The sequence below is a fragment of the Gallus gallus genome, chromosome 3 (genome assembly GCF_016699485.2).
Source record: "Gallus gallus isolate bGalGal1 chromosome 3, bGalGal1.mat.broiler.GRCg7b, whole genome shotgun sequence".
NCBI classification, from domain to species: domain Eukaryota; kingdom Metazoa; phylum Chordata; class Aves; order Galliformes; family Phasianidae; genus Gallus; species Gallus gallus.
Window position 1 is genome coordinate 81731408 of NC_052534.1, and position 15581 is coordinate 81746988.

The 15581-nt window shown below is 35.3% G+C and overlaps 1 protein-coding gene across 49 annotated transcripts in view; it reads right to left on the reverse strand.

Annotated features, from left to right (window-relative positions):
* Positions 1-15581, reverse strand: part of RIMS1 (regulating synaptic membrane exocytosis 1) — a 298940-nt gene that overhangs the window by 112260 nt on the left and 171099 nt on the right. For 37 of the 49 annotated variants that reach the window (XR_006939005.1, XR_005858215.2, XR_005858214.2 and 34 more), the window contains 8 exons: positions 11836-11882; positions 10678-10790; positions 9605-9735; positions 9117-9288; positions 8855-9011; positions 7549-7620; positions 2171-2327; positions 199-324 (listed from right to left, as the gene is read on the reverse strand). Coding sequence is in view for 45 of the 49 variants with exons in the window: in XM_040697585.2 (XP_040553519.1) it covers positions 199-324; positions 2171-2327; positions 7549-7620; positions 8855-9011; positions 9117-9288; positions 9605-9735; positions 10678-10790; positions 11836-11882 (975 nt within the window). In the remaining 4 variants the exon portion in view is untranslated. The remainder of the gene's footprint in view (positions 1-198; positions 325-2170; positions 2328-7548; positions 7621-8854; positions 9012-9116; positions 9289-9604; positions 9736-10677; positions 10791-11835; positions 11883-15581) is intronic. The other 12 variants (XM_025149013.3, XM_046939698.1, XM_015284785.4 and 9 more) reach the window with 2 other exon arrangements.

A 15581-nucleotide genomic window follows, 5' to 3' on the forward strand; every position in this document is an offset into this window, starting at 1 on the left:
ATCACTGTCAACCCAGTGCAGATTTTCACTAGAAAAGAGGCATAGATAATTTAATTACGACTACTTTTTGCAATGAGGATGATTATCTGTCCCTTCCCCATTAGTATCAGGCTGTGGTTTTCTGCTGAACATCTGAAAACTAGGCAAACTGACAAAGACATTTCTAATGTTATCTCCAAGTTTAGACTGACAATATACCTTTCTTGATCAGACAAATACTGACTATCCATGTCTCTGGATCTGTAATCAGCTGGACTTCTGGAGGCCTCATGGTGTCTAGTTGGAGAACGTGATCTTCTCATTTGATGAATTTCATCTAAACTCCTGAAAGGCACACATGTGTATGATAATCTTGTTTGTCACACAAATAATATGGTTTAGTAGACAATTAAAAACTCCCGAAAGGCAGACATACGTATAATAATCTTGTTTCTCTCATAAACAATACAGCTTAATAGACAATTAAACGGTACAGGTTGATTGAACAAATTATAAATAGAATTGGTAATTTAAGCCTGTCATTACTTCAAAATAAGTTCTATTCATAGTTACTATACAAATTGTTTATCAATACTATACAAATTTGAGACATCAGGGACCAATTAAAGGTCAACCAGGGAACAGTAGATCCTGTCTGACAAACCTGATTTCATTCTATGACAAGGTGACCCACTTAGTGGATGAAGGTAAGGCTGTTGATGTGGTCTACCTGGACTTCAGTAAGGACTTTGACACTGTCCCCCACAGCATTCTTGTGGAGAAGCTGGCTGCCCACGGTTTGGATAGGTGTACTCTCCTCTGGGTGAAACACTGGCTGGATGGCTGGGCCCAAACAGTTGTAGTCAAGGGAGTTAAATCCAGTTGGTGGCCAGTCACAAGCAGTGTCCCCCAGGCCTTGGTACTGGGGCCGCTTCTATTTAACATCCTTATTAATGATCTTGGTGAGGGGATTGAGTGCACCCTCAGTGTTTGCAGACGACACCAAGCTGGGAGAGAGTGTTGATCTGCCAGAGGGGAGAAAGGCACTACAGAGGGACCTGGATAGACTGGATTGATAGGCCAAGGCAAACTGTATGAGTTTCAATAGGGTCAAGTATCAGATCCTCCATTTTGGTCACAGAAACCCCAGGAAACCCTATAGGCTTGGGGAGGAGTGGCTGGAAAGCTGTCTGATGGAAAGGGACCTTGGTGTACTGATGGACAGTCGGCTGAATATGAGCCAGCAGTGTGCCCAGGTGGCCAAGAAGGCCAATGGCATCCTGACTTGTATCAGGAATGGTGTGGTGAGCAGGACTAGGGAAGTAATCCTGCCCCTGTACTTGGCACTGGTGAGGCCTCACCTCAAGTGACAAAACTGTGCTCAGTTTTGGGCACCTCAGTACAGAAAGGACATTGAGGTGCTGGAGAACGTCCAAAGAAGGGCAACAAGGCTTGTGAAGGGCTTGGAGAATATGCCCTACGAGGAGAGACTGAAGGAACTTAGGCTGTTTACTCTGGGGAAAAAGAAAACTGAGGGGAGACCTTATTGCTCTCTTCCAATATCTGAAAGACACTTACACCGAGAGTGGGGTTGGTCTCTTCTCACTGCTAACAGGTGACAGGATGAGGGGAAAGGGCCTTAAGTTGTGCTAGGGTAAGTCTAGGTTGGATATCAAGAAACACTTCTTTACAGAAAGGGTTGTTAGGCACTGGAATAGGCTTCCCAGGGAGGTGGTTGAGTCACCATCCCTGGATGTGTTTAAAAACTGTTTGGATGTGGTGTTCAGGGACACGATTTAGTGGAGGGTTGTTAGAGTTAGGGTAGTATGGTTAGGTTGTGGTTGGACTCTATGCAACTCTGTGATTCTATGATTGTATATTGCACTACTTATTATCCTATAAAAATGCTTAAATGACTTCATATAAGATTCAGTCACTGCCTGAATAGCATTTCCAAACCTGTGATGAATCACATGGAAAATATCAGTAAGAAGTAACTCTTAGAAAGATATGATTAATCTCAGGGCTGCACTTGAATGATTATTGAAAGTATACATCAAGTTCAAATAACTCTTAAATTGAAATACAATTCTGTTTTTAAATAATGCTGAACAAAAGAAAAGTAAACAGATACCAGTGAGAGATTGTACAGACTTGAAACCAATCGGTTTCACTCACTTGTGATGCCTACCTCTGTGATGGCACATTTGGTAAACGTGAACGGGTCCTGCCCTGATCGTCGCCACGGTGAGGAGATACAGATCGTGAACGATGATGTGTTGTTCTTTGCTGTTCTGGCACAGTTAGTGTCGTAGATCTACTTTCTCTAGTGCTAGATCTATAACCTACTGATAAGAGGGCAACAGAAGGAAATTAGAGAATAACAGTGTGGCTTTTGAATGAATTCAGATGGTTAGTCCTTTCAGGAACACACAACTAAACGCTTACACAACCATCAGGTAGTCATTCAGCTGTTTTACATCCTGATACATCATGCAGTCAGTACAAAATACTAGGATTACCTTTTAATTCCTATATGTGCAGAGACAGAGAAACTGAGATGACTTTCAGTATGTGCTGGAAGGTGTGAGGGAGAGAATTGAGTCCATTTTCTATCTTGGGGAATAGTACACACAGTAATTTGTATTTCAAAATTGTCATTCAGTAGCAAATATTTGAAATGAATCTAAGCAATGTAGGTTTACCTCATCTAAGAAATGGAGAAGCCATGCCTATGTATTATTGCAGATACCCACACAGGACTGCTCAAAAATAAAGCCTCTGACTTTTTTTCAGTTAAATACACAAATGCTCTCCCACTCAACTTGGTCAAAGCTACCTACTTTCAAAAATAATAAGCATTTGTATCTATTATATAAAAGCTTGAGCGTCATATCCTCTGCAGACCTCATTTTCCAAATACTATGAATGAGATGCAATATTTTTCATAATCTCTTTTTATATAGGACTTTAAAAATGTACTATCATTCTGCTATTTTTTAACTGCTTTTTTTTTTAACTGCTGATATTTCTTTTCTTTTTTTCTAAATAATATGCTGTTCATTCACATTTTGAACCTCACGCTAAAAATTCTGTACCAAATGAAGATCAGCATGACACACTGCTTCCAAAAGGTGCTTTCTGCCTTTCCAGAATATCCTAAGTGGATTTGGTCAGAGTTGCTCTCATCTAGACATTTAGATGAGAGAAAAATCTTCCTGAATTATAGAAAAGGTAATCTCTTTAGTCATCCCTAACTGAATTCACAAACCAACAAAAAATCATTTTACTGTTTCTACTGAATTTGTCTAGCACTAAATACCTGTACTGCACTGTGCTTTTTTTATTTAGCTAAAAAAGCAGCCTGTATAAGAAATCTTCTCTCCATACAGGAAAAGACCATTATCTAAACACTACTGGATAAATGAACACTGGATTTGAACACTGGATAAATGAAAACAGGTTACACTTCTTGAGCTTCTTTTTCTAGTGTTTCACAGTTGTTGGTTTATGTTGGTTTTTTATTATTATTTTGCATAATTTGAGTATTATGTAGTTCTTTTCTAATATTTTACGAGATTCCTATAAGCCTCTTAAAAGTACAGCCTGTATACAAAGTCAGTATCAGACTTGGTGACACGACACTTAATGACATGTTCTGCTAGAAGTCTGAACCATGATCACAAGAATCAAGGTAAGACTCATATTATTTCTCTCAAATTACTCATCAGACTACCAGTGTAATTCTAATGGACATTTAACATCTGAATGCACTATCTCAGCATTAGACCTGAAGGAAAGCATTTTGTTAAAAGTGATAAATATCAGTCACTACAATATATTCTACCATAAAACAGATTCACCTTAATAAACAAAATTCAGAAGAAGGACCCACTAAATTGTCTATTTTGTCATCCAAGAAGCTCTAAGGCTCTTTTCTCTGATTATAAAGCTCATAACTTCACAATCTCCAGAAATGTGTCCATCTGTTATACAGTACTGAGCACTGAATACACTTATCACTACAAATATGAGACAGAGAAGGTGAGCGGGAAGGAGACATGGTTCAAAAAAGATGATTAGACAGTTTTACTGTGGAATTTCTAGTTAATGTCAGCTCAAAAATGTATGCAGAAAGACCTCTGCAAGTCTATTATTACTTTCTCCATTTTTGTCTTAGACTTCATAGTAACCATGGTTAGTGCAAGAACATGGGAAATAACCTCTTTTTTCATCTCTTGAAGCAGAGAGATGTGGGGAAGTCAATCATTTAGGGGAATAGGAAGCAATATGACTTTTAATAGACCTTAGAGCGTAGGACAGGGCCAAAGAAAAAGATTCACAATAAAAACGTATAAAGTAGCTCAGAAACAAACATTAGCGATCACAGTGTTGTGTTTGCATGTTTGCACTGTTCTCAGTTAGTACTGAGTTAGGCATGTGAAATAAAATGAACAAACGTGGTATCAAATTTTAAATGTGACAATATGTTAAGTTTGGGGAGGATGGGTGTTATACTTTGAAAGCCAAAGTCATAAAAAAAAAAATAACTTTGTAAATGCAAAAGTAGTAGCAATATGCTACAGCAAATGCTTGCCACTTAATCACAATGGGTTAGTGAGTACTGACTGCAAAAGGGGCTTGATCCTGGAAAGCATCTACTCCAAGGTTCATAATCTTTGTTACAAAGAAAGACTTCAAAGTCACATTGATTTTGATGCACTGTGATGCTGGAGTATCTTATCTGCTGAAAACATTTTTCAGAGTCATGTAATAAAACTAGAAAGAAATATGAGGATATCCCCAATGTAAGTACATGGACTGGATGAAAACTTGGAAGCAAAACAGTGACTCACTCAGGATTTCAGTGGAGATTCCCTCATTTTCTGTAATAATATTGATGCAGAAAATGCCTAGTATTTTTGTCAGAGGAAGACAAATGATTACACACGACAAAAACTTATGTGTTCCCTTTCCCAGTATAATTAAACTTGAGCTTTATGCATGAGAATATATTTTCTGGAAAAAAAAAAAAACAAAAAAACAAAACGTTTCATATAAAATCATGTCCTCTCTAACACAAAAAAAACCCTGGGTTATATTTATTAAACATTAAAATCAAAGAAATCCAAGGCTTCTTTCTAACTTTTAGTAACTATTCTGTAATGTGCTTCAAGTTTTCAATAATAAATTTCAGTTTAAAATGTACTTCCAGAGTATTTCTGGTCCACCTAAGAAACCAATACGTAAGATTATCCTGTGCATTTAAACATCTGGCATATGAAGATGCTATTACCCTGTGTATTCTTCATAGATGAGCTATCTGGAGACAATATTTAACACCTGTGCATTGGGTGAACACAAAGCTTACAGCACAGAGCAACAGTACATAATATTTATCGTATGTATTAATTTTTGTTCAGTTGGTTAAACTGCATCCGTAGTCCTACAGGGACTGTGACAGTGACAGCAACAGTAACATCTCCTCGTATCTTCAAAAACAAAGGTTCCGTGCTCTCTAGAGTGAGCAGAGAATTTTTTCTTTTGCATGGGAGCAGCAATACAGCTTATGGCAGTTTATGGAGAAGAAGTTTCTCAGGTGGTCATGGGAAACTGTCAGGTGTGACACAAAATGAAAACTGCACAGATGATGAAAATGTTTTGATATCTAAAGCACTAACTTTCTTTTTTTAAAAAAGACAATACAGCCAATGACAAGGTGTTATGCTGATGTCACCCTGCTGCTTCAGGAATGTTAAGTACAACACAACCATTTATGCAGATGATTTAAGACAGAAGAATAAACTCTTCTGGAGTGTTACTCAAAAGCAGTACAGCTCATTAAAAATATCCTCTTGTATACTGCCAACTCAATATGAGCCACTAATGACTCAGATCATGTTTTATTTTGTTTTTATAAATCCTTTACTGACCCTTTTTATATACTCAGTAATGGTGTGGCCACATTTGGAATATTGGGCTCTACCATAGAAGAAAGAGTTAAAGTACTCTGAGTCCAGAGCAGGACCATAAAGCTAATTAAAAGCCTGGAGCATCGTACATCGGAGGAGAGGCTGAGAGCATTAAAATAATATTCATGTAAACTGACGTAGGCATACCACAAAAATTTGTGAAAAATAAATTGTGCTAAGCAGAGCTTCAACTTAAGTTACTTTAAAGCTGTGAGTATAAACACCTTTTACAAGCAGTTCCATGAACCGATTCTAAAAACATCCAGTGGTATATGGCATTGCAATATACTGCAATTTTCTGCAGTGATCGCTTGAGAAAGTCTGCACCCCTGCATTCTTCAAAGCCACACCCGAATACTCGCTGTCCTAAGAACTTTCAGTAAGAATTGTAGTTACTCAGGGATTGACCCAGAGAATAGTGCCCGATGTTCTCAGCTGAATATTCTTGAATGTTTCTGGCTAGATGGAAATGGTTTATTTCAAATGAATGTCTTAAAGAATTGGCAGCTTAAAAAAAGTCCCTGTTCTAAGTACGTATATTGACAGGTAAGAAAGCATACATAGATATGCCACATTTTTAAAACCTAAGATTTATTTTTAGGTTAAAGGTTCTATCTCTCAGCTTCTGTAGATAACAAGATTAATCACTTCATTAAGCCAAATACAATTATAAGTCATGGAACAAATTTCCCGCTTTTTTTTGCTCACATGCAATCGTATGAAAGTAAGGGAAGAGCCCTAACACATGAAAGGAAGCAAAATTTGGATCCATATGTGATAATAAAATGCACAATGTATTTTTAATCAATATATATAATGAATAAATTGTCAGATTATTTTAAACTCAGATCAGGACGATAGAGAATTTTCTAAATCCCCCCCATGATTTAATTCAGTAATTTTCATCAAGGACATCAAAAGAAAAAATGATTTAGTACCGCCAGTGAAACGGTGACTGTTAGATAGTTTGGGACAATTTTGAAACCTATTCATCTGACTTATAACAATAGTCAAACAGAAATAGAAAAATATGGCATCCAAAGTACAAAAGGATGATGAATTAAAGTCTAACCATGGTACAAGCTACATTTATGAACATTTCGGGTAATGGTAGCTCATGAAGACTCAAGGAAACTATAGAAGGTACAGCCATGCTACATGCATCTTAATCTACAGCCATGCATTCTCAATAAAGTCTACGGAAGACTCTTACATATAAGTTTCAAGCAAAAAGCAAAATAAAAACAGGCTCGCAATAAACACTGAAACCCTAATTACTGTTTAAAGCAATTTTTAAAATTAAATTAGTATTTTTAATAATGCTTTGAACATTATGTAGTAAACAATTTGAACCAGTAAGTGGTTCATATATGAAGAATGTTATGCAAAAGAAATACCAATGAATGAATTATAGAACCTTTTAATTCACCACATTTTAGAAGGAGAAGAACCATGGAATGATCAGGAAAACTTGTTTTTCCCACTACACATTCTCTAAAAACAATATCCTCAATATTCTGAAATGTTATAATGAAAATAAATAAATAAGCAAGCAAGAAATAAGAAGAAAGCAGGACCATGCTGTTCACCCACGCACCTGGAGGAACAACTCCAATACCATCATCAACATCATAATCTGAGATGTCACTATCACTGATTGGCCGAGATCCTGCACAACAGTAAGGTGAACAAATACCTGAACATCTGGCCATGTTATAAAACGTAAAAATCGGTTCATTTGTACTACTAAAATTGAAAAGATGATTTTAAGTTGAAACAGTACAAGTGGAGAATTAAACTACATCACTGATTTGGTGATGTTTCATCAAACAGCTGAGCCAATCCAACAAGCTCACAGATGCTGCAGCCTCCTCTGCCTTTCTTCCCTCAGTACTCTTCTCTGAGGTTAGTTTAGCTCACTAAACAAGCAAAAAGATTTCTTTATTTCTCAAATAAAGAAAAAAAAAGGTACTTTTGTGCTATTTCAGGGAGTAGAGCAAGTTGAATCAGCTGAACAGGAAAGCAGAGGTGGCAGCATATGGTGAGAAAGGAGAAGAGGAAGCAGCACTGACAGCCTTTTTAAAAGTTCAAATATCTCATGAAAACTAACCTTTAGTTTGCTATCTCTATACATATTCTCAGGCAGTAATTACAGTAGTATCACACTTCTATAATTCATTCCTGAACATGCCCCAGTTTCTTATGCATTCGCTGGAATTAATGACTTCTATGTTTTAAAAAAAATAAATCAGAAAAATAGCTTGAAAGCATATTAAAAATAATGTCCTACATCCTTCCTATTTTAAAATAAATCTTTTACTAAGTTAAACGAACAGAGAGGCTACAGTAGTCAAATATTTCAATATATTCATTATTTTTAGTGTGAATCATACAAACCTGGAATCAGAATCTTCACAATAACTGTACCTCCCAAAGCACACAGTTTCCCTTTGCTGCTTAAATTCACTCTTTCATCTGATTATATGGTATGCATATATAAAAGTATATTGGAAGCAGAAATTAATCTTAATTGAAGTGTTTTTACACCTCCTAAGGCTTCAAAGCCTTTCCTTTTTTAAATAAAAGGCTTTTAATTATTACAAAAGTATCCAATAAACATGGACTTCATTTTTCCTTTTGAAAGGAGATTTATGAAAACAAACATTTGAACAATTTTATTTTGCTAGTGAAATATCAATTGATTCAAATAGTTTTCATTTACTTGAAAGTTACGCATCACAGGTGAAATGCTCGCATGTGCAAAGTCACATCTGTTTTTACATACATTTTTATTACAGTAAGTGACTATGAAATAGCATTTTTGTCTTGTATGTGAACACTAAATATCAGTACAACATACCCAGGATTTCAAATTTAGAAGAAGATGAATGGATTGGACCTACTTTGTAATTTTTTGCTAGAACTTTCTCCACCATGAACATGTCTTCTTGGCATGAAAGGTGATGGCTGAGGCAGAGGTAGTGAAGATTCATCATGCGTCTGTAGCTTATACCAATGTGGTTCATCATCTAAAAGCGCTGTCTCCAGCTCTATAAGAATCTAGGAGAAAAATTATCACATTTTAATTTTAATTTTAATATGTCATTTTAAAATGTATTCAAAAATAAATACCAAACTCAGGATAAATGTGATTGTATGTGTCACCTCTCCAAGAAATTCACTCTCTTCTTCTTGTACTCTTGGCTGATCCCATACTGTTATTTCAAGCATTCGTTCTCTAAAATCTCTACGATGTACATGCGAGTAGAGAAAAGTTTGATTCCACTTTGGCTCTAGACTTTTCTTTACTGTCTTGGTCCTCCTTTTACTTTTATCACTGAAACATAAATATTTGTTGTAAACTGTAGAAATAAATCACAAAAAGCCATAAACCCATTAGAACTTACTGGTTTCATTTTTCCTGATCTGATAATGCCTTAAAAGAGAAAAGTATTTGCTGTACAGAGGACTGCATTCATCCAAATGTCCAGAGAGTTAATTTGATACTGAATTAAATATCTCTAGTGCAATTTTTTTCTCATAATTACTCTAACTAGAAAAAAATACACATAAAAGAATTCTGTAATTCAAAAACATTCACTTAAAAATTTATTCAATAAATGACAAAACAATTTTATCAACTGAAGTACTACCTCCTGTCTGGAAGAAAATACATTTTTACATAGGGATTCCTTGGCCGTCCATCTACTCTTGGTGGCAAATCTGTTGCTTGTAGAACGTTCACTATTAACTGATGTCCCACCTTGTCATACCACAGTTTCACCTACATGAAACAAGTTACCAGAAAAGAAATATTGAAAATGAAAATATATATATATAGAATTTTCATACTTCATCACATTGACCACAAAGTAGAAGTAACATTTATATTCCCAAGAGACAATGAGATACATATAATTGCAAATCTATTAATAAAATATGTTGACCTATCCTGAAGACTACTTACATATTCACCTAGCTGAATAAAATGATGGTACCTGATTATACTTACATTGCTTATTCTATTCACTGGTACCTGTAAATTCATTCAAGCCAGCAATGTCTTAGTTTTGCACTTTTGTATCTACACTTACATAGGAAGCTAAACTGCAGCTGAACTTCAGGCATGTTCAGAATCTACTCTGATCTGTCACATTATGAAGGTTCTAAAGGAAAGTACAAAATACAGCTAAATTCTTTCCTAATAGGAACAAAACATAAAATTTTTGAGCTTGCTGTGTGCTTAGAAATTAATATAATCAATATAAAAATGTAAGAATATATAATAACAAACTCTAAGTATTCACTGTGTATTTAATAAGTACAGTTTCAATCAGCATTACAGAGAATTCCAGGAGGTGATGTATGTCTAAATTAAACTGCATTTCTCTACAGTATAAGTTAACATAGCTCTTTAAGAGCTCCTCTAAAGAAGGTGAAGTGGTACTGTGCTTGTTATCTGCAAGTACAAAAGAGTACAGCACGAAAAATTGGAAGGCATGCTCATGGGCTCCTCCATGTAAATTTCTGCATGTTCTCATGTAGTAAAACAACAACTCTTCACTTCTGCTGTGATTACAGTGAATGTGTACTTAGACATTTGAAAGATGTTAGACTTCACCAACAACAGCCTTCCTTTGACTTCCCAATTGACCTCGGGAAGGCAGAGGGCTGACGGACCAACACCAATTCATTATTAAGCTAGGAAAAATAAAAATCTGCTCACAGAAAGCTGCCCTGGTAGGACTTGCGGTGCATCCCTTAGGGCTCCAGGGCTGGTTGGAGAAATAACAGAAATAGAAGGCCTTTCCATCTTCTGAGATTCAAAAGAACTTGAACCTAAAAATATGCAAGAAACACATGAACTTTCCATCTGAAATTTTAAAGCAAATTTGGATGATTTATGAATTGTTTTTTCTTTGAACTGTATAAAGCTTGTCATTATGCATAGTATTAATGTCTTAGTATACAGAAATATTTTAAGCTGATACAAATAAGATGGTGAAAATACAGTCTAGATACTCTTAACCCAAATTAAACCTGACATTTTTTCTTTTATTCTAAATAGCATATTACAAAGTGTTCCTTATCTATCATTGACATACCATGCCTTGAATAAAATATCCTCATTGTACATAGTGCACAGCTGAAAACATTGATGAGTAATCTCGACAGGCATCTGACACAGAGAACACTCCTGTCTATGCAGGAGATTAGTAGTTCTCTATCAATGAAGCAGAGCTCACATGAGCAAGGACACGCTCATGAAAGGCAAGGAGCAGCACAGCAGGTTCAGTGGCCCTGCTGGACCCAACAAAGTTTCTCATTGCTTCTCACACAAGTCTCAGATGAGAAAGGGCTGGAAGCCATGGCCCTTACACAAGCCAGCTGACTCTTTAAATAACATAGCTAAGGAAACTCTCCTTTTGAAGTGTCATACACAAAAATTTCACCATAGAGTTGCATTCGCCGTAAGCTAAAGAGAAGCAGAAACTCTGGACTTAGACCGGATGGTCCAGGAGGTGAAATCCTGATGCCATTTGTTTGTACTTCTGGCAACCTCTTCTACCTGCCTCCTCTGTTATGCTAGGACAAGTAAATGACTATTGGGGGCATGTCTTATACACCCATATGGTATTAACAGTACAAGATACAAAAGAACATAATAAAATCCTGCTAACATTTGAAATGTATATAGCTTTTAATCAGATCTATACTGACTAGAATTTAACATGTAAGATTCAGATAACAATAATTTTTTTTCACATAAAAATCTCAAGACAATACTGTCTCCCAATGCATGGTAAGCATTCCAAAAATTCATAGCAAAAAATGACTGTACCGAGTACAAGATCATGCTCAAAGGAACAAAGAGTGTACTCACTGGACTCTAATGGGGGATGAGAACTCTCAGGAATCCGAGGAATATCACTAAAAAGCATGAATATACACAAAGTAATTAGGAATGAGGAAGAGTATCTTCTTCTGTAACAAATACGTTACCGAGAAGCATTTTTAGAAATGTTTCTGTTTTTGTTCTAATGGATTACGGAGAAAGAAGGGGGAAGTATCTGAATACAGTTCATCATTTTTCACTGGGATTCATGAAAACCTTAACAATGGAAACCATTACTTCCTTCAAACTTATAAGTTTGAAGACAAAACAAGTGCTATGATGTAAATATTATGGATGGATTCTACTATATTCACAATCTAAAGCCTGGGAGGTTTTATGAAGAGAAGGGGGTAAATGGCAGTATAGCTACTGACACTCAGCTATTCTTTGGAGGAAACATGTAAAAACTAAACAAGACAGAGATTAACTCACTAGTAATCTTTATATAAACGTCTCAAGGAGTTCACAGAATGAAACTGATGAAAATGTCTTACAATAAAAAAAAGAAAAAACAAGTAACATTAGAAATGTCAAAGAACAAAAGAATAATGCATTTCTTCATAGGCTAAAAAAATGTCACAGCATGTTACAATTGGGTATGGAATTTATTCAAACCAGAAACATCCAACACACACACATAAACAAAATCAAACCAATTACATCCATACATATCTATCAAAATTTTGCCATCAACACACTTACTCTTCCATCACAGTCTGAATAATGATAACTCCTTGTTCTGTCCTGTCCTCAGCAAACATTGAGAATACATTGCAAAGGCAAGATATGACTGTTTTTGTACAAACGTTAGAAAAGCAGAGCAAGAAAATGGAAACAAAGCTCTTCAGCAATTCACTTGAAAACATTTTTTTCTGCAAATACTAATTCAAAATTTAAACAAAAGTACTATTTTGGAAGAGCATTTAAAGATTTTAAGTCTAAAGGTGAGCATTTTAAAGGTATTCAGGTATTTCTCTGTTCAGTGAAACATTACCTTACTAATTTATAAGTCAATAAAACTAAGACTTCTAGATATATTTCAATGTTACTTACAACAAAGAAACAGACGCATAAGTATGAGAATGAGAATTATTCATATGAGAAAATATGAGAATTAAGAATGTAATAGTTCCCAATCAACAGGTCTTAAATTTATTTTTTAAGTTCTGCATTTTAAATTTCTGATGCATATGATTTAACAAAACCAACTTCATCTCCCAATTGATATCTTGCATTATCCTGCATCTCAGCACCAACTAAGAAAGTTCTTAACTTTGTCTTGACTTTGCGATTAAGAAATACTGTGATTTCCTCAAACTCATGGAAATACAACTGCGTTATTTGCTCTTGACATGGCATAATATTCCTTCACAATCATATGATATATCCTTCACAATAACATGACATGATGCTCAGCAGGGCTGTTGTGTGGACTTCATAGCATGTTCTCTCTTCAGTTTCCAAGGAAATTTTCATCAGTCTGAAATATTTATTTAGTTTATTCCAACCGATTTTTCTGTTCAATATGACATTAAGTCTGTGACATTCTCTTCTGCTAGAAATATGAACTTTCTCTTCTGCAGAATAGCATTGCCCATAATAGTACAAAATTTAGGATATTTAAAGAGGGCCTATAGGTACAAGAAACATTTCAACATGGAAAGTTCATCCTACATACCTGGGTGGATGGAGAAAGACATCAACTACCAAAAAAATTATATTCAGAAGAAATATGAGAAATGATTTTAACTAACCAACGCCAGACTAGCTAAAGTAAATGGTTTAAAAAAAAGAAAAAAAGGACCAATTTGCAGTTTACATTACTTGTATTACTCTAGTAACCCTCTGAAATCTAGTACTGTCTGGTTTGTTGTGGAGACTCAGTCTCCTTGCAAAGTCCTACAGTACAGTAACACAGAGGAGCTGAATCACACCGGAGAGATGACATTTTTGGCAATAATATTTGTGGAAATCCAAGCAACTGTAATTTGTATATGACAAGGAAAACATGAGACAAATAAAGAAAATGTTTGTTTTACCTGCACTATCCCATATGAGCTCACACGAACACACAAGAGACAGTTACCATGCCAGACTGCTTCTCAAACAGTGTGCCACCAAAGTCTATGCTGCCTTACGTTAATGGCCTCTACCACTCTATGCATATTCATAGCTCATTTTTCCCCCTTCATATTTAGATGCCAACCCATTAAATCTAATTTTAAATGGTTTCTTACCTACCCTGTGTCTGCAGTCACAAATATTAATGCCAATTAGTTTCTATGGAGTTTTTATGGTACTATTGTGGTTACACCATTTGCTATGCCTTTATTTGCTAATTGTATTGAATTTTTCACATTTTTCTCTAATAAACACCCTACTATTATCCATTACTCAGAATTACATTTACTGATAGACACAGAAATCCAAATTTACAAGACTAAGCAAACTGTGTAGACATCAATTTTGTAATTTGCAGTCGTCTAATTTGTGGCCTTCCAGTCCTCCCATTATTTACTTTAGAAAACCATATTAAATTTAGGCTTTTTAGACCTAATATACTAGGACTTTTTAAAAAGAGACCATTAGATGTGCTGGTACATTACTTGCATTATTAATACTGAGAGATGAAAACGCTTAAATTATGCAGAAGAAATATCATTTTTCAGGTCTTTCGGGAACCTCTTCCCTCACAGGAATTTTAGGTGTAATGGATTACCAATTGATGCTTTGATAAAGCTGCTTTATCAAAGCAGCTAGAAGTTTGCTGAATCAGAATCTAAAGTAGACACAAATCTTGGCTATACTAGATTCATTGGATTATGTAAAATTCACTTTTATGAGTTTGAAATGAGCACATAGTTGGAATAACAAGGCAGGAAGCCAGAAGGAAAAAAAAATAATCCAAAGCAAATCATCCACAAATTCAAACAAACAAACAAGAAAATCATGTGCAGGATGTGGTGTTCTTGGTTTATTCTTTCTTTGTTGTTAACTAACATCAGGATTTTCTTAGTTGTACAATGTCTGGGTGGGGTTTTTGTGAGATTTTTTATGGAGTTTAGATGAGAGAGAGATAAATCCCAATCCAATATAAAACAACAGGTCTTAATCTAATTTCTACTGGAAAAACGAGAGATCCTTAAATTTCAAAAGTTGCATGCTCCAGTCCCATTGGGATATTTATTTGTTCTTCACAGGGAAGAAAAAAAAAATAAAAAAAAAGGAAAAGGAAACAGAAAAGGAAAAAATAATCCAACACAATTCTAGAAGGATAGAATTATTACAGCATGTAAACACCTCCATATCAAGATTCCATTTGTCTCAAAATAAAAGTGTAATCTGAGGTCCTCTGTCTTTGCTTATGTCTGGAAAGAAATATGTATGGGTCATACAAAGCAAAACATTACATTTTATTGGTCCTATTTCTACTTCATTAGTGCAAGAGTCGCTGTTCCGATTTAGAAGCAGTCTTTGTTTTTGAATGCCCTTTATTTCCTAGGCCTCAGTTCAACAGTTGTGTTTTCCCTGGATTTTTTTTCAAGAACACATCAGTGGAATTTGGCTACATTGTACTTCATTTTTTGAAGTCTCTACATCTACAGAATTCATAAACAATAATAAGCCATTTTAAGAATCAAGATAAAAGTCTAAGGATACACGACATTTATGAATACGTTGATATCTAAAGTTCGCTATTTCTTCTTCTTATCAGTTGTACAGATCAATTTTCC